Below are 26,566 nucleotides of genomic sequence, written 5' to 3' on the forward strand. Positions count from 1 at the left end.
CGTAATTAAACAGCAAGGGGGAATTTATTTCGAAATCTAATTGTTTGTTGAACTGCACAAACTCTGATCACTGGTAAAATTATTTTTTATTTAATAATCCTTTCATGAACTTTAAAATATATTTTTTCCCCTTCCATTTAATTAAAATCCTTAGCTTATGTCTAGAAACTATATTCTATGTAGTCTTTCAATTAAGATCATAAAACTGCAAGTATAATAAATTAAAATTTTAAAAATTAAATATATGTATTTATTTATTTTGAAACAGTTAAAAATATATAACTATATTTTAAAATGTAGTTGAAAAATGGTTTTATATGAAGAATATCATGTCAGACTGCAGGACGCTGGTGTCGTTGTTAGAAATGTTACACCCATTAACCGAAATGAAACAAACTGAATGTGATTTCAAAACAGACATTAAGGGTAAGATACATTAAAAGGTACACAAGGTCATGTGCATCTATCAGACTTTGAAGAGGGGGAGGGATGATGCTGGATCAGGACAGCGAGCTTCCATATAGTAATTGCTATACTTATGCAAACTGAGGGAGATGATTGTAGATCATCAGAGGTCTGCCATGCTGCCAGCTACAGACTTTTCGAAATAAGAGGATTATTAGAGATTATAAACTGAAAGATTAAGATGCTATGGTGTTATATTATTCTGTCATACCATCAAAAAACATTGACCTGCTGTTCCGGGTTTTATATAAACATTTCTCGGTATCTGTTTGGTTCTGACTGCAATGCGTGCAGTTCAAAGCATTCCTGAGTACAGGGAATATTGTCAATCTTCTAACATAAACGAGAGTACAAACTGTTTACTATTTCTGATTTACATATATTTTTAATATAGTTGAGACTAGATGAGCGTGCTTGTGTGAGAGAGTGCGTGTTTGGACCGCCGATTAAAATCATATATTGATATTTGATCAATTCTACAAAAGAAAACTTGGGGGCAAAATATATGACAAAAGATGAGTTTGAGGGAAAATTACACTTGAATAAGTGGATTTATAAAGAGGTACAATAAGACAGAGAAGAAAAGAAGGATTGACTGCAGTGTTTTTTGTGTCCAAATAAGGCATAAAGCTGAATGAGGTGACAGTTTCATAAACAGACTCTCGACGAGTGCGTGTGTGTACATGTACACATTAAAAGGTGTATGTGTGTTTATACGGGAGTATTAAAGAATGTGTGTTTGTGTAAACTAATGCCGCTATGAGCCTGAAACATTTTGTTTTAATTAATACTGTCCCTGGTCTATGTCTGATGATGATTTCATAAGCTATAATTAAATAAATAAGCTTTAAATGCATATAAAGTTTAGGTTTGTGTGTTATTATCATAACGCAGGGGAATTTTCAATTCAACCGAGATTTCATTTTTAAATGACAATAAAAAATGTTAAATATTAGTCTTGTTTTCCAGTACAAACATCCTTAAAACAAGATCCATATACTTGAGAAGTAAATCTGCATACGATATTAAGACACTCTGATAAATCTGTAATGCTCACCAAGGCTGCATTTATTTGAGCAAAAATAGAGTAAAACAGTAATACTGTAAAATATTATTACATTTTAAAATAACGGTTTTCTATTTCAATACATTTTAAAATGTATTTTATTCCTGTGTTGGAAAGCTGAATTTTCAGCATCATCACTCCAGTCATCAGTGTCACATGATCTTTCAGAAATCAGTCAAATATGCTGATTTGCTGCTCATGAAACATTTATTACAATTATCAATGTGGAAAACAGTTGTGCTGCTTAATATTTTTCCGTGGAAACTGGGATTCTTTGATGATTAGAAAGTAAAAAAAAAACGGTTTACGGTTACTTTTGATCAATTTACTGCATCCTTGTTGAATAAAACTATTTTTAAAAAAACATCTTGTAAAAGAAAAATTATACTGACCCCCAAATTTTTTATGGTAGTGTAAGTGGACAAAGGATAAAACACTGTGTAGTAAATAAAATGACCTTTAACTTACAAGTTAAAGCTATTTATTTAATGGTTACTGGGATAAATTTACTTAATATGAAAACGAACCAATTAAAAGTAGGTAAATTATTTTTTATTTATTAATCTATTTGAATGTGACCCCTTATTTGTTTGTATTTGTTCTATGTTTTATAGATTACAGCTTTTTGGTGTAGACTGTTAAATCAAGAGGTGTGTGTGTTTCTCAGGAGTAAAGGAAATGATGAGCGGGAACCAAATCTTCAGTTACCTGATCCTTTGTGTGTGTGTCTGACTCACTCTAAGCCAAATGGGGTCATAAAATACATTTATTGATCCATATGACCTGCACTCACTGCTTGTGCATAAACACTGTACACCTGACCAAACACACACCACTCGTGAGATTCAGGTGGTTATTGATCTGTTCATTTCTCTGCTCATCTATGAAATCAGACTCTAAAAGCAACAAAGAAGTAGCACACATACACACACACTCAGCCGTACCTGGTGTATCATCATTGTGTTCGTAGGCCTGCACTGTTTTCCGGATCTGCATGCGGATGATGTCAATCTTTGTCTTACTATCCTGTAGCATCTGTTGAGCTGTCTGCAACATCTTCTTATCCTGACAACCCACACACAGACACACACATCATTAAACAGTGATTAATCATCTTTTGACAGACTGGCTCCGTTCCAAATTCTTGTGAGCTGCCTTGCCACCTACATAGAGAGCGCAACTTCATGAGCCAATATTTCACAATATTACAGTTTTTATGGTATTTTTGATCAAACAAAAGCACCCTTAGTGTGCATAAGTGTCTTTCAAAAATATGTAAACACAGCGTTTGTGTGTGCATTTGTCTACCTTAGTGGAGCCATTGGCATAGATGGGGATCATATTTTCAGCCCCCTGTTTGACTTTGAGTTCGATGTTTAACTGCCTTTCCAGTGCAGCGATTCTCTCCTTATGTGCAGACGATCTGCTCTCTGCTCCTGGAGACTGAGGAACATCATCTAAACCGCAAGAAGTGAAAAATTACAGTTAGCCGTGGGTTGAGGGATTTAAAAATGGGACTTGCAATGTGTAAAATAATTTTTTTATGCAATAACATGAATTATTAATATTGCAGTCATCTATAATTTATGTAGGGCTGCAGCTATCGAATCTTTTTGTAATCGATTAATCTAGCACTTAATCGACCGATTAATCGAGTAATCGAATATTTTTTTCGTGTGTGTTTTATTAACAGAATAGTTATATTAAACATGTGTCTATTTCAGTTAAAGCTGTTATAAGTTATATACTATAAGTTATATAGTATGCAAGTTATAAAGCTATCTCATATGTGAATTTTCCTTTAAGATGTTATAATATAACCACTCTAAGCATCTAAGCATATTTGTGTATTCTGGTAGTTTAACGCTGAAGAAGAGCTGTAACGTGACTTGTTGTTGAAAACGCAGTAAAAGCTGACGCACTTTTGTTCAGTGTGTTTTAACTGAAAAATGAGTACTCCGAATCTTTATTAAAAACCAACAGGCTGGGGACTTTAATTTTTTGTTGTTGTCTGTATTTGGCAAACGTGAAATACAAACAAGGTCTCGCAAAGACTGCAATACAATATTTGTTCCTCCATCACGTCCCGGTGTGTACAGTGAATGCATGCTGAAATTATTGCTGCGTGGCTACATCAAATTTTAAGCATATGTGATGCATTGCTGCAATTGGTCTGACTGGCGTGTGTGTGTGTGTGTGTGTGTGTGTGTGTGTGTGTGTGTGTAGAAGGGGTTCTTTTTTCAGGCTATATTCTTGCAATTGAACGTGATAAGTTACGTTTACAACTTAAAAATGTCATCAAAGCTAAAAATCATATCTAGTCAAACCGCATCACGACATCGCTACAAATACAGCATGGGATTAAAATCAGCGAACATCAATAGGCTTAGACTACGTTACCTTGTTTCAGCGAGTTAAGTGAATTAAGTGTGTAATGATCCCACACTTCAGACAATTTCTGCCAATTTCTTTTACGTTGTGAATAAACGGTCCGTGTGAAACAATCAAATCCCTGCGCCGCGCGTATCGTGCGCGTCATAGGAATTTAACGAGGCTTCGAGGCAGAGTTTTTGCCTCGAGGAATTTTTGTAATCGAGTAACTCGAGGAATCGTTTCAGCCCTAAATTTATGATTAAACATATGCGTTTTTGTTGGATTTAAATATTTACGAGTATTGGAATAATGGATGAGCATAATAGGGATGCTAACCGATGACCGTTTGACCGATGGTTGACCGTCTCAACATTAACCGATCAAAGTTGTTGGTAGTCGGTTAAAAAAAATAAAGAGTGATCTCGAAATTAGGCTATTATAGACAGTGGACTAAACGCTACTACAGTTAGCCATCTTATTCCAAAATATTTTTGTGTGAAGTGAACAAATCCCTTGCACTAAATTTTTCATAACTCGCCTGTTTGTACTTAATAAACCAATAAAAACATTTGGCGCGAGGTGACATCGTTTGGGTTTGCGCTCTCACAAGGTTTGCGAAAAGTAAAGGCTACAGGCTAAACGCTGGAGGTTAGAGCCAGGGCAGACTACAAGATAAAGCGTGCAAAGAAACGTAGTGTGTGGGACCATTTCACCAAAAAGAATGACACAGTAAGTTGCAACTTGTGTGATACAGAGCTTAGATACAGTAGTAATACTGTAGAAATACATTACATCTACATTTCAGTGGTAAAAGATAAGGTGATGATGATCATCATCTTTCTTTATTATTGTTAGCACTAACGTTACCTCAAACTAAAGCGGCGTCTCTTCGGAGCTGTCATTTTCTTAAATGAGACGCTGCAATGTTTCAAATGAGCTTCTAACACTAGACTAACGCCTTTATTTTCAAAGCGATCACCTTGTACCCAAACCATTTCGAAACTAAGGAGCCATTTGTCCTCCGATTACATACAAGCTCCTCGGCACCGCGTTTGCGGGACTCATGTTTCGCGCTCTAGGGGATTTTAAAAAAGTGACGTGAGTGGAAGCGCGGCGCCGGGGCAGTGTGTGTGTGTGTGTGTGAGCGGGAGGCAGAGAGAGATGCGACAGAGTTGCGAAATTGCAGGCGCGGCTCGAAATGGCTGTTATTTCAAATAGCGTGGCATATTTTAAACGAATCGGTTAACCGGTTTCAACCAGCTAATGAGGGTCGGTGGTCGGTCAAGAAAAGTTTTAGTTTTCGCCATCCCTAGAGCATAATCGAAGTAAATCAAATCATGAAATCAAATTGTTAATTAAATCTTTTATGCATGCATGCATGCATGTATGTATGTATGTATGTATGTATGTACATATGTACGTATGTATGTATGTATGCATGTATGCATGTATGCATGTATCTTTGCATGTACAAATGTATATATATATATATATATATAAATCTTAAATCTCTTTGACATTTTAAGCGGTTTATGTAACAATATTTTGTTATTGTAAAACAAAAATTCGACTTCTTAAAATTAAAACGTTATTTTTCTTTCATGAAGTCACTAGGTCATCATCCCTCATATGCAGCAATGTCCGTCTACGTCTACTCACCACGTGAATCATCTGTCCCTTTGACGACAATATGAGCATCCAGCTCTTGTAGTTGCTCGTGGAGCGTTTCCAGACGTCGATTGGAGCTCCGCAACTGACTCTCCACCTGTTGAGCATTTCGTTTATCTGTAGTGGCTCTGCGGAGATTCTCTGCCCCCTCTTTAATCTTCAGCTCCTTACGAATTTCCCTACGGATTCGCTCTCGCTGTTCATCCAATCGCAGCTGAACACTTGTGTCAGAGAAATCAGAGCTGTGGTCCAAGCCTAGCTGCTCTAGTACCGACAACCCACCCGGATCACTCTGCAAAACAAAGATGAAGTTTAAAGATAAAGCAGATCAAATTCAGCTTTACATATCCTAAGAGATCTTAGTAATTCACCAAATGCATTCCATTGAGATCACTTTGAATGTTGGCATGAAGTCTTATCCACATTGTAGCTTATCTGGCTAAGAAGTGCCAACAGTAAAAGACCATCTGACCAATAAGTTCAATATTCTTGTATTTACATGCTGTTGGATAGAGCTGCACAATTTATCGTAAAGCCCGGGAAACACCAAGTCAACGTCAAAAAACTAGCGGTGACAAAAGCTGACTGTGTTGCTGCATGTCGTCAGCCAAAAAGCTGCGCTTGAACACACCAAAAGCAAATTGTCAACTAGCGCGTGCGTCCTGTGCCTGCATTTAAGTAAATATCTGTCAAGGATATCAGCAGGTATCAATAGTCCATTTGTCATTCAAAAGCTGAACAGCCAATCAGAGTTCTCGCTCTCACCCACGGCCCGACACCAATTGAACATGCTTTATAGGCCCAAAAAACCCCGGCAGTGTACAGCTAGATCCAACGGTGTGGGACACACTGAAAAAAATTAGCCGAACAACGCTCAAAAATGTCTCAACACTGCCTGAAAGCCGACCATTGGCTTGGTGCGTCCCAGCCTTTAAACGATCATGATCTCGATTCAAACACCCACACAATCTAGTTCCTAAATGACAGCAATTTGCTATGTCTATTAAACCTTTGACAAGTACGATCACTGCGAACATTCAAATCTGCCTTGGCGCTGCCCCAGAGAGAGCAGTTGTCATGTATGAAACTTCATAAACCGTTTTTTCAGCCACACAGTATCATTATTTCTGTGCTATAATAATTCAAATTATCACAGAAGTACTGGTATAAATGTTTATAGTTCTGATATAAACACTAATGTTTATGGTAGCGATAAAGTAAAGATTGTGACTTAAATTTATTTGTCATTGAATCATTCATTTGAGATTTGTTAAGAAACAAAAGTCTTTATGAGTGAGTCATTGAATCAAACCCATTTCTTTTTTTAAAAAACATTTAATTAAAACGAATTAGATTAATTTTATCAGAACCTCTAGTAAATTACATGTTATTTTGTTCCGTTGTCCATTCAGAATCGTGGGAGAATCATGATCTCTATTTGAAACAAAAAAAACATTGTGATTCGCAATGTATTCAGAATCGTGCAGCTATAATGCCGTTATTCTGAAATCTACAAGATCTGAATAAAAGATAAAAACAATGTTTCCAAGTTGTAAAACAAAACAAAATCAAATCAATCTTTATAATATCATACCTTATAGTCACATTTAGCAGAATAGACTGAGCGATTATATAGTTCACATTTTGTTTAGATGCGTAATAAATTGCAAACGTTCCCATTCCACCAATTAGCCTACTTCTATCTTGGTCCCTTTAAACACAACTTTGATTCCCGCTGGACTGATATAAACGTGCACCTTGTCCTTGACTCCTGTAAACTGCGTGGAAGTCAGCCAATCATATTGGAGCGATTTTTGACTAACTTTTGTGTGCACCAGCCTTATTCTCAATAACATAACACGAAAAAAATTGAGAATATACTTAAATATCTCGCAGGAATTTTGTGAACTGCGTTGGGTTCTCAAAATACAAGTGTCCAGAAACAAGCAAAAAAAGTGAGCAGCACAACAATGTCTCTAACATTCCACTTCAAGTTGCTCAAATTAGATTAACACATTCTGAACTACATCTTGGAAACATCTAACATTAACAGTGGATTCCAGACATTTTGGGTCACTTGCCCTATTGTTTTCCATCCTGCTAGTCATGACTTCCACGTTGGGATACTATTCACTGCTTGCTAAGATACCCCTGCCTGCCAGAAACAAATTATTTAAAAACATTTGCATTTCAGGACATCAGCTTCTATTGGTTTAAAAATATATATATTTTTTAATTATTTATGCTTCAACTTATCAAATCTAGAGGGGAAAAGAAATTCTTAAATAAAAGAGCTTTTTAAAAGCAACCATTGTTTACAACAGTTGAATGCAAACTGTCTGGAAAGGTTTACTTTTGTAAATTATGAAAAAAAGAATCAACACTGTTTTCGGGGATAATAAAAAGCAGATATATCACATGCAGCAGGAACAGAATGGATCTTCTACTAAAAACAGACACAATTGGAATCCTATGTAAAAATACACCAACAACCACAAAAAAAAAACTTCAAAAGGACATTGAAAACACTAGAACCACAAAATATGTATCATAAAACCTAAAAAAAAATTTTTTTACACGTAACACAAGTTTGCGCACTAGTAAAACCCACATCTTTCAACAACTACGCATTATTAAAATCAATTTTACTATCTTAAATCCAGTCATAATTTGTGAAACTGAATACAAAGGTGGCAATAAACCCCTCTAGATTTGCTATGTCAATGTTCTCCCTTACACAACCTATGGAAAACCTCGTCTGTAGAAATTATTATGACGGCCAACGATCCCGTCAAATAGATTGTCACCTGTATGACCAGATATTCCCAGTGATCCCATTCACCAGACCAACACATTCTCCTCTCTCCGATAATGACACCAATATCCAGTAGCATAGAAACAGAGGGAGACGGGGGAAAAGAGAAAGAGATGAGGGAAGGGAAAGCTGTGGTCGAGGGTCGCCCTCCCTGTGCAGGATATCCGGTTAAACCTCTGCACGCTCTCTTCCTGTTTTCTGCGAGGCTTGGCTTTACTAGATGACACCAGCGTGAGGAATAAGGCTATTACACATGTTTCAATCAAATTTAGCATTCAACATGCAGCCATTGTTCATTTATCAGTTTATAAAAATGTTGTTTCATTCAATGTGACAAAAGACTTCTAAGAAACCGAGGCAGGAAGGACCTTCATAAACAACATTTCAGGAACATGGAGAAAAGCATGAGCACATGTGTCCGAGAGGGGGAGATATCCATATACCAAGATAAACTAACCAGTGGAGGTTGGTGGAATGAACAAAAATACAAAAGTTTGGGGTCGGTATAATTGACTGCTTTTGAAAGAAGTCTTGTGTTCACCAAGGTTGTATTTCCTTGATCAAAAATACAGTAAAAACTGTAATATACTGTTTTCTATTTTAATACATTTTAAAATGCAATTTATTCCTGGGATGGTAAAGCTGAATTTTCAGAATCATCACTCCAGTCTTCAGTGTCACATGATTCTTCTGATCCCATCATTCTGATACACTGATTTGATGTTCAAAAAACATTTCTTATCATTATCAATATTAAAAAAGCGGTGCTGCTTCATATTTTTGTGGAAAACAAGACTTCTTAACAGCATTTTTTTTAAATAGAAATCTTTTGTAACATTATAAATGTCTTTACTGTCAGATTTGAGCATTTCAATGCATCCTTGCTGAATTAAAGTATGAAATAAAATTACACATTATATATTACAATATCACAAAAACTTTTTTCTGAAACTAAGTTGAAACTAATTAAGATAAAAGTAGCCTTTGTTTTGTAAAATATCCAAAAAATATTCCAATGATGACCAAAGAAACGGTCTAAACTGTAGTAGCGGTATTCCCCCGGTGAGGTTGGGGTATAGTTCATTGTTTATAAGACGACGGCATCAGCTTTCTAATTCTCATTTCCTTGTGTGATACTGTATGACCTCAACCAATTAATTATTATCTCTAGAAATGTACCCAAATAGCTGGTTTGAAACTTGAGGAGCTTGAACCAGCTGCTTTGATGTAACTCAAGATAGCAGTATGCAGCTATTGTGCAACTGAAACTCGAAAACGGGTCACATAATCACAAATCAAACCAACTGACCACATTTTTTTGTTTTTTTTTTTACAGCAGAAACCCTGAAGAAGAGACCCTTTCTCAGTTAATGTGATCAAACTGCTATCTGATCAAAGAGCAAATGAACACTAAAAGCCTAGGGCTCATGTGTGTAATTGCAAAAACACACTTTCAACACCGGCAGAGATTCTACCACAGATAAAGTAGAACACAGTGACTAAACTGTTGCAGTAAAGTTTAGTTTGCACAAAAAACAGATGAGTCATTTACAGTAACATAAGCAAAAAAAAAAAAGAGTGCGAGAAATATTTCACTCAGTGGCATCAAAATAACACTATTACAGGACCAGCTCACGCGAGGCTTTAGTTTACAACGGTAATCCTAACGAAATGGTAATATATGTAAAATAATCTGACTTTACATCTACACTATAATTCAAAGGTTTGGGGTAGGTGTGATTTTTGTAATGTTTTTGAAAGAAGTCTCACTAAGGGCCGCTCACACAGATGGGAAAGCAGTTTTTTAATGTTTTTCTTTTTTTAAAAGGGCAGCGCAGAAAGCAAGGATCACAAGATGCGCTTTTGAGACGTGGTGCAATAACGGAAATAGCCAAACAGAAGCATAGATAGCTACTATTTTTGACATGGAAAAAAAGAAAATAATCTCACTGGCTATGGCATTTGACCTTGATAAAAACTGGCACTGCTCAGAGAACGAAAAGACAGAGATCTGTCTGGGTTCACACCCATCCTCCGACGCCACCATTAAAACAGTTGCAAACTTGCTACTGTAAACAAAAGCTTGCAGTGCTTGCCCCGCCTTCAGGGTCTTCTGATTGGTCCTCTTTTTTGGAACAGACATTGATGAGCGGCGCTGCATCTTAAAGTTTAAATTATTTTAACTTGACATGGCGTCTTAAAAACCCGACGCTCATGTGCGGACGCTGCAAAAGACGCGAGGGCAATGGTCATACACGACAACCTAGCACGTGTTTTTATAGAAAAACAATGGAAAAGTAGGGCATTGGAATGGAAAAATGTGTTCTGTGTGAACGGCCCCTTAGGCTGCATTTATTTGTTCAAAATAATATATTGTAAAATATCATATACAAATACTATTATACTATATATTATGTGGTTGAAAGAATGTGGCTAACGATTTTAAAGATCTAAAATGTCAAATGTACGGTAGCCGAGAGAGCTCAACGTGCTGCAACTTAAGAAAACGCATGCAAATAGGAAAAAACACATGCACATAGGAAAAAAATCACCTGCAAATTAAGAAAACATCTTCATCAGTTTCACAACACACTTGTGCTCCAAATACTCACAACACAACCAAATATAGAAACGCACTGCAAATAACACAGACCACAACGGAAAAGTGACGGACCCGGCTGGGACGTGCGTACAACTCAAAATTCTACTCTACTTTGTTTTTTTCGCAAAAAATACAGAGATTACATTTTTATGACATACAACTTGTATACAATATACAAAATGTATTAACAATATGTTCAATGTCATCAGAATACAAATGATAACAGAGCAATGAGCTGAAAACTAAAATAAATAAATAAAAAAGATAGAGAAGAAGAACATGAAGGAAATATGTTAATCTATACATCAGTTACACTGTACAAATTGTTTCATGTTATGTTTAAATTTTCATAAAGGAATGTTTCATAAGAAATGTTAGGTAATGTAGGGTAAAGTTGAGACACTGACACAGATACATAACGCATATTTTAAAAAAAAATTGTAAAGTAAAAATAAAAATATACATTTATTTGCAACCGTTATTTTAACAGTATTATATTTCTTTCGTCAGAACAGATATTCAGATGATGGACAACGTGCTGCGTTGTCATGGGAAAATCCCAGGTGAAATTATTGAGGAAATGACTTGTCTTTCGTTGCTCCCTTCGTCAAGTGCGTTCTAAACGGCTACATAATGGCAGACTAGTGCCCAGCTCACTCCAAAGTCCCACTTGAAGAGCTCTGCCGTCTGCCCTTCGAAGGGAGTAGGGCATAGGGATGCTCACATGCAATAAGCACGTCCCAGCCGGGTTCGTCACTTATTTGGTTCCCCCGGAAACATTTCCGTTGTGGTCTGTGTTATTTGCAGTGCGTTTCTGTATTTGGTTGTGTTGTGAGTATTCGGAGCACACGTGTGTTGTGAAACTGATGAAGATGTTTTTTTTAATTTGCAGGTGTTTTTTTTCTATTTGCAATTGTTTTTTACTATTTGCATGCATTTTCTTCAGTTGAGCTCTCTCGGCCACCGTACAAATGTGATAATTTTAACCCCAAATGCCAGTTACAACAAAACATTAGATGGTAGAGATGTACAATAAATCATTATCATATCTGTATTGATTTTTTTAAATTTAGTTATTGGCCGATTGAATAATTAATTATGCATGCTAATTATGCATGCTAATTTCCCATGTTTTCACTTCAAGTTTTTTTTTGCCTTTAATTATAATAGGACAGTTTGTTGAAGCGAAGTTGGAGAGAGAGAGAGAGAGAGAGAGAGAGAGAGAGAGAGAGAGAGAGAGAGAGAGAGAGAGAGAGAGAGAGAGAGAGAGAGAGAGAGAGAGAGAGAGAGAGAGAGAGAGAGAGAGAGAGAGAGAGAGAGCGCAATGATTTGATCGTGGACGATTAAAATGTCTCCACGATCTGCTTTTGAAGAAATATCGTAGTACCGTGTTACAGTGCACATCAGTTACGGTTCTGGCGCCTCCGTCTCAACATACTGTACAACGCGACGTATATATTCACATCAAATGTTAACGCAGAGGAACAGGACACTGCAGTTCACAAAAGTTAATTATTTGCATGTGCTTTAAAGCCTTGCAGGTTAAACATGTCATTCACGTGCTGATGCGCTGTTCTAACGTGCACTTTTCCGCACATTCACTAAAAGCCTGTCAAACAGCGCCTAGTTACTGGACCAAGCTTTTGAGTCTTATTGCGCTAATACTGTCAAATACACACAAGGTTTACATAAAGCAAACAGAGAAAATTTAGAGAAAATCTGTTTGTCAAATGAGTGTATAATAGACGCGCTGCGTGCAGGTCTTAAAGCTACAGTAATCTAATAGTAAACATGCTGCCGCATATTAGAACTATAAGGCAGAATATTTAAAATGATTGATTTTAGTTTTTTTTATTCAGACAACAGGTTAGACTTTGAATATCTTCCATTTATCATGAAAATTATATTTGGTTTATCTGGTACATACATATTTAAAGGATTTAGTGAGACATCTAAATGTGTCCTGGATATAGATAGGACATATTCAGAAACATATTGACATAGTGTATTGAAATATCCATTTCTACCACATTTCCAACCTTAAAAGTGCTGGCGCCCAGAGGCTGACAGAAGTACCAGATCACTGCAAAAACAACCCTAAAAAACTCTTCTGTGGGACTCTTTCTTTGACATGATGACACCAGCGCTAATTGATGTGGTTACAACGATACAGTTTCAGCAAAAATGGTTTAAGCCTACAACCACAGCATCCTTTCGACCATTCCGACCAATCGCAAGTCATCAGATCTCAACTGAGACAACATCTTAAGCCAACTCAGTGGGTCAGCTCGCATGCATCAATATTCTCACAAAGGACTAAACAAGACCTGAGAGAGAGTGAGACAGGATATAAAGAGTGTCAGGCAGAGGAAAAGTATAAACAATGACAGAACAGCACAAAGGAGAGTCATAGAGGAACAGCGGGATGAGAGGAAATGACGTGATGCAACTCGCAAAGATATCAGATGTTGGGGGAGGGACGGAGGATGCGGTCCACAAAGAAAACAAATATCAACCCACACAGGAAAAGTTTAACTCCTATAGGGAACAAAAGAGAAACAAATAGAGAAATAGACAAGAACAACAGAAAATCGCAAATCCAAAGATGGTGTATTTTAAGGAAGTGCAAATTGACATGTGAAGTACTGCAGCATTTCGTTTCAATATAGTCAAAGCTAGAAATGTAAATCAATTTTACTTTAATCATTCAACTTTAAATGATTTCATTTATAATACATTATAATTATAAACATTAATATGTTATAATAAATTGTACACATTTTTTATTTAAAATTAAAGTGGCATATAAAATGTATTTATATTTTTTATTTTTGAATCACAAATAATAAATGTATGTAATACAATCTGAATTTATTAGATTAAAGTCTCAAAACATTTCTTTAAACTGAAGAAAAACAAAATGGGTTATGCACAACGGGTTTTGCATTCTTGCACAACACATTTCACATCACTGCAGCTATGGTACACTGAATATGAACTCGCTGAAAAAGATCCACTCTGAGACTTTATGATAGAGTATGCTTCAACAAATACGATCAGGATTTGGGGCGTCTTTAGCAAGCCTACCACTTGTGGTGTAACCGAAGTCTCTGGGTGTGTGATGTCGTCGACGTCGTGCTGCTCTGTGAGGGATGTATTTCTTCCCTCCTCGTAAGCCATGTCACACCCTCTATCTCCCTGCGCTGTGATAAAGTCTGCCAATAAAATCTCCCAGAGCGGCAGTCAGTCCACCTCGCCCCCCCCCGGCCGAGACCCTCTTTAATCAAACCAACTTCACTTCATGAAACAACAGAGACTAAAGAAAGGCGGAAAAACGGAAATGATGTGGGGGTGAGACGCAGAAGGAGGAGAAAAAAAAGCAAAGCGACAGATTAAGTCTGTGAAAGAAAGTGTGACTAAGCCCCACCCCTCAACTTCCTTATCCTCTACATAAGTCCATCTAAACTCTCTGTGTGTGTGCGCATGTAGCGTAGTCTACTTTACAAACATGTTTACAAGGTATGATACACAGACCAGCATCTAAACAGAACGGATTAAGTATGTCAGTCATTGAGGCCACAGGAAGTAAAGAAATGTCAAGGTTTTAGTATAATGAAGGTTTTGCCACACTTTCATCTGAACTAATCCTTTAATAACCGTATGGCACTTTACCCCCCCCCAAAAAACTGAATCTAATTAGTGATAAAGAGTTGCAATACAGCGGAAGAATTATGATAATAGGGAAAATCGAAAGATAAACAAAAAATGAGGATGTGAAAAAAGTGCAAGAAAGGGCATAATGAACAAATGGATGGTCACTTTTAAAGCTATACAGTCCAGAAAAGGACACAGTTTGTGTGTTAAATCGTAATTCTAAGCGTGGTATCGGCCAATAATAACTTTATATAGTTTGTAGGGGTGTCACGATTCTCCAAATCCTCGATTCGATTACATTTTCGATTCTAAGGTCACGGTTAGATTCGATTCTCGATTTTTTTTTTAAGCACAGGTTGCTGTTGCTCCTAAAAAGCTGACATCAGTTCATCGCAATCTCACACATCTCTGTTATTATCAGTGAAGCTGACTGCACAATGAATCTTTCATAATATATAGCCTACACTTTGTTTGTTATAATTAGAGGATTTGCAGCTTACAGAATTCAGCACTGAACAAAAAGTCCGTTTTGAGCGATGAGGAGAGTCTATCTTAAATGCTTCTGATTGGCCATTGCTTCAAGAAATCAACACATATGTCTGTGATTGGCTAAATCGCTCAACGCTGCAAACATGTTTTAAATAGAAACTCTGGCCTGTAAATCGTTTCTATTTTGTTTTAGTTGTTCTTGTTGCTTTTCTGCAACAGATGAAAAAAATGTATTAGTATATGTTTTATTCATAGATATTTCTAGTTTGCGGGAGTCCTGCGAATCTTTTTACTCTCCTGCACACACAGAGTGAGTGCATTACCGACCGCGCTCGCACTCGGCCATCAAATCTAGTCCCGCGCCGCACTCTATTGCGTTGGGAGTTCACATCTATAGATCAAGAGCCCGGCCCGAGGATAGTGACGGGAAATATCGGCCAAGTTCGGGCTCGGGTATAGAATCCAAGTTAGAGGACTCACAGCCTTTCAACACGTGTGTTTTTTTCCCGCGCCGTGATGAGTCGTTCATGAACGATCCGTTCATTGCCTCTGTCAAGCGACAAATGAACAAAAGACTCAGAAGGTCAAGTATTAATGTTCCCTGTAAATTACTTTTGACTGCATTATAATGATTTCTTAATTCAGAATATGATCAAGATTGCGGAGGTGGATGTGTTCGGGGAATTTGCCTGTTAAAAGTATAACATTTAAAGCCCCTGAAATGACTAGAAAGAAGATTAGTTAATTTTGATGAACGAGATTGAACAATAGAGTCAGTAAAACGATCCGAACTTTCCATCACGGGCGCGACATGGGGGCGTGGGGTTTCTATAAAGGCTGTTCAGAATAGGCGATCAACTCGTGAGATATTTTTGAAATGACCAGCTTCACTACATTCACTGGTCTGGCAGTTCAACCAGGTGTCTGAAAAGGACAATGAATTTGCAACGTCTTTACCGAGAGCGGAAACACAATTCAACAACAGCAACCCTACAGCAATGACAGCAAGAAACTATGGTTGTGATATTTTAGTGCATTTCTTTTCCTTCGCAGCGGCGCACCCAAATTCAACGTCCAAATATGCTAGAACAGTGATTGTCGTAAAATACTGTCTACTGTTGATACACTGCAGGATTTGCTTGATAATAAAAAGTTATTAAAACAGCTTTAAGCCGCGAAAGAGATACTGTTTCCCAAATGACTTTCTGTGCCCGCGCTCCGGGACAGAGTTGAACACATAGGCCTACATGCAAAGTGAACTTTGATCTTCAGTTATAGCACCTAAATGGTTAAAAACACAGAAATGTCAAAATGCCCGGCTTTGTGAGTGTTCACTCAAACACGGTCGGTTATGTTTTATGTGAACATAAACAGTTGGGAAATAAGTCACATGTGTAACAGTATATTGGATCTGTGCAAAAGCTGACAGGAGCCTAATAAACCTGCTGGAATCATAACATGCAGTATGAATATTTTCAGTTTATTATTACCCACATCCCCACATTTGGTGTACGACAGTTCTACAAGGAGGACAGCAGGAAGACTCACACTATCTCTGGTGTATCAAAGAACAGTAGTTATTTGTTAGGAACATAAGTCCCAGGTGTAGAATACAGGTTGCTCTACCATTATTGAACACCAGGGGGTGTGAACAGAGCTGGTAAATGAAATAAGAGTCAAAGTGTCTGTTTGATATCAGCTTGCGGGAGGGACCCTCACTGATGTTTCTTTGGAAGATTGTTGCTGTAATAATAACAGACTTTGTTTAAGACAGAATGCAGAAACATAATGAGACATTAGAAGTCAGAAGAAATATTTTAAGGGGAGATCAATATTGAGAGATATAATGGTCTATAAGTATAAAGCTAATAGCGGTAGGAGGGGGGGGGGGGGCATTGCGGACTAGATATTTCTAAAATGTCAAGATTTTTTTTTCTAACGGGAGAGTTCACTGTAAACAATCAGATTCCACTCCGCTTCTCTTCAGATCTGATTCCAGATGTCAACCCTTTTAAATGTTGTAGTAACCACGTCTTCAAAGCGTGTCTAAAAGCCCTGTGTTTAATGAAGATTTAACGGCATGATGCCAACAAAAAATAGCTCTGTATTCTGGGGAGGTTGTTTAGGGTGTCACACACCATCTCTGAGTCACACACGATAAAAATCCTAGAACAAGCTCCCGAAACTAAACAGACTAGATCATTAAAAGAAACATGTTTATCCTGTTTGCAAACTGTTGTGCAAATACTTGCACTTACCATATCCATTTATATTACATTTGCATTAGGCTTTGGATGTGCATGGAATATTGTACATATTCATCAGTGATTTCCACAGGAATTGAACCCATGAACTTTTTCTTTCTTATATATATATTTTTTTAATGTATTTATTTATGTAACGATACACAAAACTGTCGGTTCGGTTCTTCCCACGGTTTTGACGTCTTGGTTGGGTTCGTTGGGGTGGGGTTTAGAAAGCTAAAATTGCTTTTTTGTTTTTTTTTAAACAGTGGTTTAATGAAAAAAATGGTGTCTTTGTCTTTAAATTAATTCAATTACAATTAAACGTTTCGCAAGGATTAAAAAAAAAAGATTTGCTAATGCTGTAAACTATATAGGGAGCCCGCACATTACTATAACATTAAAGGTTAACAACAGAGCCTAGACTTTTAGCCTAAATTCAGATGCTATTTATTTTTCAGATATAATAATCAACACCCAACACATTGTATGAAAACATGTAAACTGAATATAAGGCAGTTTTTGCATTAACTTTAAATATTAACAATTAGCATTAATATTTTAAACATACATTAAATAATCAAGATATCATTAACAGGTTAAGTAAAATATAGCCTAATATATATATAAGCTAATATAGTGCATTTATTTGAGAGTGCAAGAGTTCATTTCTCTAGGAACCAACAAGCTGTGGACACTGGATGACTTAATATAATATAATGCGTTATATATATACACGAGTTGATGCCTTTAAGTAAGTATACTGTATCTTTCAACATACATTCAGGTGTCCATTCATGTTTATTCTGTAACTGAGGAAGAGATGATCGCGTATACTCGCGCTGCTGCTTGAAATGAGGAGCTAGTACAGCGATCTGTCACGCCACATCAAAGAGCGCCAAAACGGCATTTATGAATTTCGTGATCAAAAAGACAGAATTTTAAAGATTACACCTTGCTTATAATCGAAAGTAACAAAATTCTTGATATTATATGGTGTTAATGGTGGTTAGAATACAAAACTGAATTCATTGTGTGTATATATATATATATATATATATTTTTTTTTTTTTTAAAGTACAAAATAAATAACTTTTAAGTATAAACAGTTATGACAAATCATAAGAGTTAATTATTTCCCTTAATATTCTAATTATTAATTTTGATGAACAGATTTTACACTCAAATATTTGTTTTATATTTTATTTTTATGTTTGGTACATTATAATCAAAGCAGCTATCCCTGCATTAAAGTTACTTTTTGAGTGTCAGATGATGATCACAGTTTCTCATAAGACTGAATGCGTGACATGAATAAACATTTATGATAATGGAGGACACAGGACAGACATATGTGCACCTCTGAACAGCACTTGTAGAAATTTGCCAAGACAACCCTAGTCTCAGCCTCAGACGTCACGCACACAGACCGTTGACTAAACATCTGATGCACAAGGCGCACAAAATAGGAAACACTTCGGGAGTTTTGAAGTGGTCATCTGATTGGTTGAAATCTGCATGATTTCCTGGATTTGTGTATTGCGTTCATTAATGGTCCGCCTGGAAACAAAGCCGTAGTAGTAGTCATGTTTTCAATTGTGACAATGAGCCCTAATCAGGATCAACTAAATGCTGGATTTTCAAAAGTATGTGAAGTTCACGGCACTATTGTTGCGGTAAACTTGCACAATGTCCGTGAATGAATAATTTATTAGATGCACGCTGTTCTGTTATCATAGGGACATTTTCACGCCCCTAACCATGGCAAATGAAAGCTACGATGGGAGTCCAGACCTTCTGCCTGTCAGTCTGAAGGTCTGGCTACGCAAGACTAAAATGAGCTCTTGTGCTGTTCAATCCAAAATGTAACAGAGCAGTGCTCATTCTCAGGTCACGCTTACTCGAACACACACACACACACACACACACACACACACACACACACACACACACACACACACACACACACACACACACACACACACACACACACACACACACAGAGGGAGCTCTATTCAGCTGCTGTGGCCTGTGAGAATGCCAGCAATTCTGAGCTCAGTAAAAGCCCTGAGGCCAAATGACTGTCCTTCTCTCTCTCACTCTCACTCAGCTCTGGATTCATTTACCCTCGTTTCATCTGTAGCTGACCATTTAAAAAAACGTTTACAAATTAAAGATGACTATGAACTATGAAGAGGAAGATCAATAAAGAATCCGTATGCAAGAGAGACAGAAACGGAGAGGGGTGTTACTATGGCAAGCCGTTTCAACTTTTATTAATTTCCAGGATATGAATTCTTGATATCAACAATTCAATTTTAACTAGTTAAAATTATAGTTATTGATGTCAGGAATTAGATTTATACTAGTAACAATGGCAATTTTTGATATCAGAAATTACATTTCCACTAGTAACAATGCTAATTCTTGATATCAACAATTACATTTTTACTAATTAAAATGCTCATTCTAGATATCAAGAATTGTATTTCAACTAGTAAAAAGTATAATTCTTGATATCTGTAGTTGTATTTTCACTAGTGAAATGTCACCATAGGCTGCCATTCAAAATCAATTGTTGATATCAATAATTGATTTCTTACTAGTTGCAATTCCAATTTTACATATCAGAAATACAATTCTTACTAGTAAAAACGTTTATTTTTGATATCAAGAATTCAATTGTCACTAGTTGAAATGTCTATTCTTGATATCAACAATTGAATTGCTACTAGTAACAATGTTCATTTTTGATATCAATAATTCCATTTTCACTAGTGACCATGTTAATTTCTGATATCATGAATGTGATTGTTACCAGTAAGAAAGCCATTTTAGATATCTGAAATAATATTGATATCAGAAATACATTTTCAGATATCAAAAATGAAAGTTTTTACTAGTAGCAATTAAATTGTTGATATCAAGAATAGACATTTCAACTAGTGACAATTGAATTATTGATATCAGGAATTCACATTCTTACTAGTAACAATGTAATTGTTGATATGAAAAATTATATTTTTACTAGTAAGAAATCAATTGTTGATATCAACAATTAATTTTGAATGGCAGCCTATGGTGACATTTCACTAGTGAAAATACAATTACAGATATCAAGAATTCAATTGTTGATATCAAGAATCTAATTGTTGATATCAAGAATTAAATTGTTGATATCAATAATTAAATTGTTGATATCAAAAATGTAATAGTTGATATCAAAAATGTAATTGTTGATATCAAAAATTGAATTGTTGATATCAAAAATTGAATTGTTGATATCAAGAATTCATATCCTGGAAATGAATAAAAGTTAAAATTGCTTGCCATAGTGTTACTGTGACAAATTACTGTGAGAATGAACAAAGGAAAGACAGAAAGGAGGAGACACTAAACAAGAAAACTAAATTTCAAAAGACAATATTCAAACTGGGATAAAAGTGTCCATGCAATCAAATTAAGGGGAAAAAAATGCTTATTTTCAAAAATGTCACTAGTCTGTGTGTTGCCTTAAAAAGTACTCAACTAATCGGTCTTAAAGTCAGCATGAAATGAAAATTCACCCTATCTATTTTCTAAATATGCACTGAGGAATTGTTGACAATATAATGTTTTCATTTGTTTTTACCTCATAATTTTGAATCAAAATGTCGTAACTCAGTCTTTCTAGTGAAAACTACATGCTTGCTTCTCTCTGCAATAAACCACGGCCCTTCATACAATCAACAGCAAGCTTGCATTCGGATCTGCCTCAATCCAGTCCAAGTTTCCCACCCAAAACATTTTCGGGTTTCGATAAATCGAAAATTATCGATAATTGTCACAATAACGCCTTTTTTCGCCTTTGGCTTTTGGTTGCTTAGTTGGGGACATTTAATTTAACAATTAATTTAATATTCAGCAATATTATTGATCTGCCTGCATCGACACCATTATATGAGAACTGAACTGAGCTGGACGATGACATCACGGTTTTCTCCAGAGCGCCTATATATATATATATATATATATATATATATATATATATATATATATATATATAAATAAATTAACTAGATTAATAACTTTTTTACAACAAAAATGAAAAATTTTGAAAGCAAGTGAAGCAACATAACTGATGCCATAGGTCACATGACAGTGGCAACATGGCGGATGTAGTATGTCTGAATTTCATTCATACGATATTGAATGTACTTTAATGGTCACGAAGCACGTTTCATAACAAATATAGTACCTACATAACAGTATGCGATTTCGGACACAGCGACTATGAAAAAGTAGAAATAAAAACTAGGTAAGCTGGTTGACCTCAGTGACAGTAAAAAATGGGATGGAAATAAAAGGAAGATATGTAAAAAAATATATATATATATATACATATATATATAAATAAATAAATAAATAAATAAACAGTAAACAGAAGAGATATTTCCAGTGAAAAGCGTCACGACATCTTTACTACATATATGCATAAACACACACCGACACATCTGGAGCATTCTTGACATTCTCGTGTGGTGAACGTTAGTGTTTAGTGTCAGATTGATGAATAGAGACTAACGCCCACCACACAGGCCTATATCTAGATATATCCAAATCTATGCAGATTTTAGGCCAAGATCAGTCTGATTGATTATTTCCCAAACTAATGGCTTTTTTATGTTAAAAATATAAATGTATACACATTTTGTGTATGTGTGTGCGCACATGTGGAGGCAAAGAGTTCCTTGGGAGGTCATTGTGAATTTTGCCATGCAGGGTTTTCAGTGTGTTCATTATGGGTTGAGATGAATAGTGTTTGTGTGTGTGTGTGTGTGTGTGTGTGTGTGTGTGTGTGTGTGTGTGTGTGTGTGTGTGTGTGTGTGTGTGTGTGTGTGTGTGTGTGAGAGAGAGAGAGAGAGAGAGAGAGAGAGTACACACTGAGTTCAAATGAATAGTTTCATTGTGGCTTCATGAGGAAAAGGTCTTCTGAAATCTCTATTGTACTCACTCAAACTCAGACTGAGATATCATTGTGCCGTACTGGATAACACTCTTTAATACTCTTACAACTGTATTTGAGCTATCACTTTAAAAACTAGATAATAGCTTCCGAAACTGATTATCTTGCAGTCGATATATGAGCCCAAAGTTAACTGCCATTTCAGAGGCTTTTATTTTACAAAAATAATATAAAGGAAGTGTGTAGGAAGTGGGTGTGAGATCAAGGGTGTCCTGACTACATTGGGTCTCCTCAGAGAATGTCTAATAAGGGGAGAATTGGCACTGTCTGGTTACTTCCGGTTTCTGGACTGGCTGCAGTAACACGTCTCTGTCCATGCGGGGGCGCTCGCAGGCGAGTGCAGAATGAATGGAAGTCTATGGGGCTTCACCCCAGGAAATCCACTTTTCTCAGGATGTAATTTTTTGTCAAGTAATTTGAAAGTTGCATTCAAAAGGGTGGGCTAAGATAATACACTCAGCTGAAAATTGCATTTTTAAGTTCACTTATCTGTTTTAAAAATCCGTTCAAAAATGTGATGACATCACATAATAGCAGAATGCTAGCGTGTTCCAGCCAACAACGACCTAACCTGTAAGAAATCGAAAGGACATAAGTACTCGTTCGACTTTTGGTCTATAATCTATATTGAACTTGCGGAATCAACAATAAAATCTACGTTGATTCAACGACAAGCAGGAGAAAGGGATACATTTAGCCGTCTAGCTCCATAGACTCCCATTCATTCTGCACTCGCCCGTGATCACCTCCAGTGGAATTCTTATGGAACTGCAACCAAGATGATATACAACAGGGCTAATAGGAAGTGCCAAGACTCTCCATAGACGGACTCTGGCCTCCTCGAACTGCAAGGAGTGGGGAAAGGTCAAAAGTGGAAGATCAGTCCAGTGTGTGAGAGGTGGCCCAGTCCCACTGTACACAATTCAGAGGGAATTTTTTTCTGCACCACCAATAATTAGAATAATAATAGTCATTTTGAAAATATATATATTTAAATTAGAAATAAATAGAAAGAAAATGGTATATGTAGTATATGTACTAAACGAAAAATAGTATATGTAGAGGTTAGGTTATAGATTATCTTTTAACATGTTCTCAAAAATAAACAAAATTTTGTAGGAAACAGTGTCATAAAGGGATAGTTCACCTAAAAATGAAAATTCTGTAATTTACTCATCCTCATGTCATTAAAAACCTATATGCATTTTGATGCATTGGAAGTAGGGCTGGGCGATATATCGAATATTACCGATAATATCGCAATAATTTTGACGACGATGTAAAATTTGATTTGATTTGCGATGATATTCCCGGTGTGTTCATTTGGAAAGTAACTGGTTTGCAGACTATATTGAATATTTCAAATTCAAGCATACTCTCCCAAAGAACGCGTCGAACGTCCAATATTACGTCCCCTTTTCGTCTTGTCACGTATTACGCCGCAAAAGACGTGAGTTGGGGGAGAGGTGATGTGATTTTTTTTTTTTACACATTAACAAAATGGAGATGACAAACAACAAGGGTGTGGAAAGAAACACGGGAAGAGACACAAATGATACCATCATTTGCAAGGTGTGCAAGAAGATAATAGCTACAAATGGTGTTAGCCCCACTAATCTCTTTCATCACCTCAAGCAGCATCCTGAGCAGTATGACCAATGCATGTAACTCCGCTTCATCTGACGAAAAATCTGGTAGGCCTGTCGTCCCTAAACAAATAAAGCTGGTCTATTTATTCTCTTGCAGTGTGCCATATGCGAGAAATAGTAAAAAGTGGAAAGAAAGACAATCCATCCCCGATACAATTTGCCTTGCCGTAAATACTCTGCCCAGGACGCGCTCCCGAAATTGTATTTTAAAGAGCTGTCACAGAAGCTTTCTCAGATAACGCACTTCGCGACCACTTCTGATCTATTGACGAGCCGAACCTGCGAACCCTACATCAGTCCATTCATTGTATTGATGGCTGGGAGCTGAAATCCGCTTGTCTGCAAACCAGTTACTTTCCAAATGAACACACCGGGAATATCATCGCAGAATGCACTCTCTGTACTTGTTTTGCTCTACTTCAGTTACATTTACATGTGTTCATTTAATAAAAAGCAGTACGTGATCACTTGGTCTAGAATTTTTTTTAACTGCTTAAATTTGCAATAAACATTTTGTATTTCCTTGGTAACAATAGCTGTTCTATCTAAATTGTTTTCGCAGATTCAACAAATCAACAACAAAGGACAAAGAAAAAATAATTCACTCACTGCTCTTGACTGAACTTTTGTAACTTTAATAAGGATTAATCCATATTTAATTCATACAGTGAAGACTATGCAGTGCTATTTTACAGTTGATTATTAATGTTCTCAACCTGAAAATTACTGTTGGAGTTGGATTTAGCTGAAAAACATCAAAAGCAGAGTATGTTAGTTCTATTGTATTTGTGCTACTGCTGGCAATTTGATTATTTGTTCTTATTTTTTATTACTGACAGTTTACTTATCTTCAAGAATATTTGAAATTTATATAAGTTTGGCAAGTAGTTTTTGGTGTCACACTCACACAACCTTATGGTTATGGGTCAAAAATAACAAAGAAAATAACTAGGCTTATTTTACTTTATTCATTTATTTATTTTTTTGGTGGGGAAAGTAAAAATTAACCACTGGCCTAACTGGGCCAGTGGAAATAAACCTTAGCATTGAGCCCTGGGGGTGATTTTAGACACAGCCCATGTTTACAGTGGAGTGGTGAAAACCCAGGTGTTTCTTATCATCTGTTCTGAGTGGTGTTTTTCACACCGCTCCTCTAGGCTTGGCTCCTATCGTAAGCCAAAACGTGGGCTGACTTGATGATAATGATGATGGTGATGAAACAGAGGCAGTTTCTTCTTTAGAGAATGAGTAAATCTATCACAGGGTGATACAATTTTTGAGAGGGGGATGGATTAAACATGGTCCTATTCCAGGGTTTTTCCTGCATTGCCAATATTTTGGCGGCCACCAAAATGAATCTTTGTCCCACCAAATATTTAGGCCCTAATCGATAATTTAATGTGACGATACCTGCCACTAGAGGTCACCTATTCAAAACAAAGGCGTAGCTTGGTGATGCAGTGGAGCTATTATTATGCAGCAGAGGCCGCTTCCGCTTCATACGGTCATGCGTATGTGGGGTAACACAGCACTGTTTAACCATATTAGAGGCATGGTAAAACATGGTACTCGCGGTAAATCAAGAAAACGAGATTTAAATTCGAGGATTCCACCATATCTTTATGCACACAATATTAATCTTTTACCTTGTTATCCTTTTATTTGTAATATTTGGCTAGTTTGTGTGCTGCTGCACATCCCTGTGTGTGTAACGTGCGTTTTGGAAGTTTCAGTTGGACAATGGCGCAGTCTATTTCAGTTCCTCAAAAAAGCAACGCGCCAACAATGCGCCTGAACACATCTCGTTTTCAGACCAGCATGCCCATGGCCACACAAATAGGTGCAAATGCATTTGCCATTTTATACAAGCAGGAAGTGAAAATGATAACTGCATTGTGCTGAAACTAGCAAAAAACACAAAAAACAAGCACTTGCCGCTGCATTTTGCCGGGTGGATGATAGGGTCCTAAGACTCACTTTGTTGAGCTGTATAACAATGATTAGTTTTCTGTCGATGAATGCATCCAAACAGTTGCTCACCTGTCTAATAAAACACATAATATATTAACTTGTCTTTGGTGTACCCTTGGTTTCTACAAAACAAAATAGATATTGAAGGCAACGAGGGTATGATGTCATTGAAAGGCGACGCACGGACGTGGTCCATGTCCTGGTTAAAATTGCTGATTTCTCTGGATTTAAACATTCTTGGAAACATTTGGGATAATGTGTACACAAGTCAACAAAATATATAACATTGTTCTCGTGCTTTTTGAATATTTTAACACCAAAGTCATACATATTGTGCCACTCCCAAGTGCAAAGGCCAATTAGATGTGTTTAAGTTAGTAACAATCCCCTCAACACTGCTCAAAACAGCTGAGTTTTTGTTCAGCTTGAGTTCTACACACTCACGAATCCTTTCATTATAAGCAACTAAGTATAAACATGATCTCAAAACGACATCATTGACATCAGCCCCACAGTGGCTATAGCACACACTCGGTATCGGTCTTCATTCAGTTACTTACTACTCT

The 26,566-nt window shown here is 36.6% G+C and overlaps 1 protein-coding gene across 3 annotated transcripts in view; it reads right to left on the minus strand.

The window, feature by feature from the left end:
- pkn1a (protein kinase N1a) overlaps positions 1-26,566 on the minus strand; it is a 50,179-nt gene that overhangs the window by 14,314 nt on the left and 9,299 nt on the right. Inside the window, exons 1-4 of one of the 3 annotated variants that reach the window (XM_077246332.1) lie at positions 14,077-14,358; positions 5,564-5,864; positions 2,840-2,988; positions 2,476-2,596 (exon numbers count right to left, since the gene is read on the minus strand). In XM_077246332.1, coding sequence (XP_077102447.1) covers positions 2,476-2,596; positions 2,840-2,988; positions 5,564-5,864; positions 14,077-14,169 — 664 coding nt within the window. In that variant the 5' untranslated portion in view covers positions 14,170-14,358. Of the gene's footprint in view, positions 1-2,475; positions 2,597-2,839; positions 2,989-5,563; positions 5,865-8,379; positions 8,484-14,076; positions 14,359-26,566 lie in introns of those variants that run through there. The other 2 variants (XM_077246333.1, XM_077246334.1) reach the window with 2 other exon arrangements.

This window comes from Siphateles boraxobius, unplaced genomic scaffold (assembly GCF_051911475.1).
Source record: "Siphateles boraxobius isolate OS27281-9 unplaced genomic scaffold, OSU_SipBor_1 29, whole genome shotgun sequence".
NCBI classification, from domain to species: domain Eukaryota; kingdom Metazoa; phylum Chordata; class Actinopteri; order Cypriniformes; family Leuciscidae; genus Siphateles; species Siphateles boraxobius.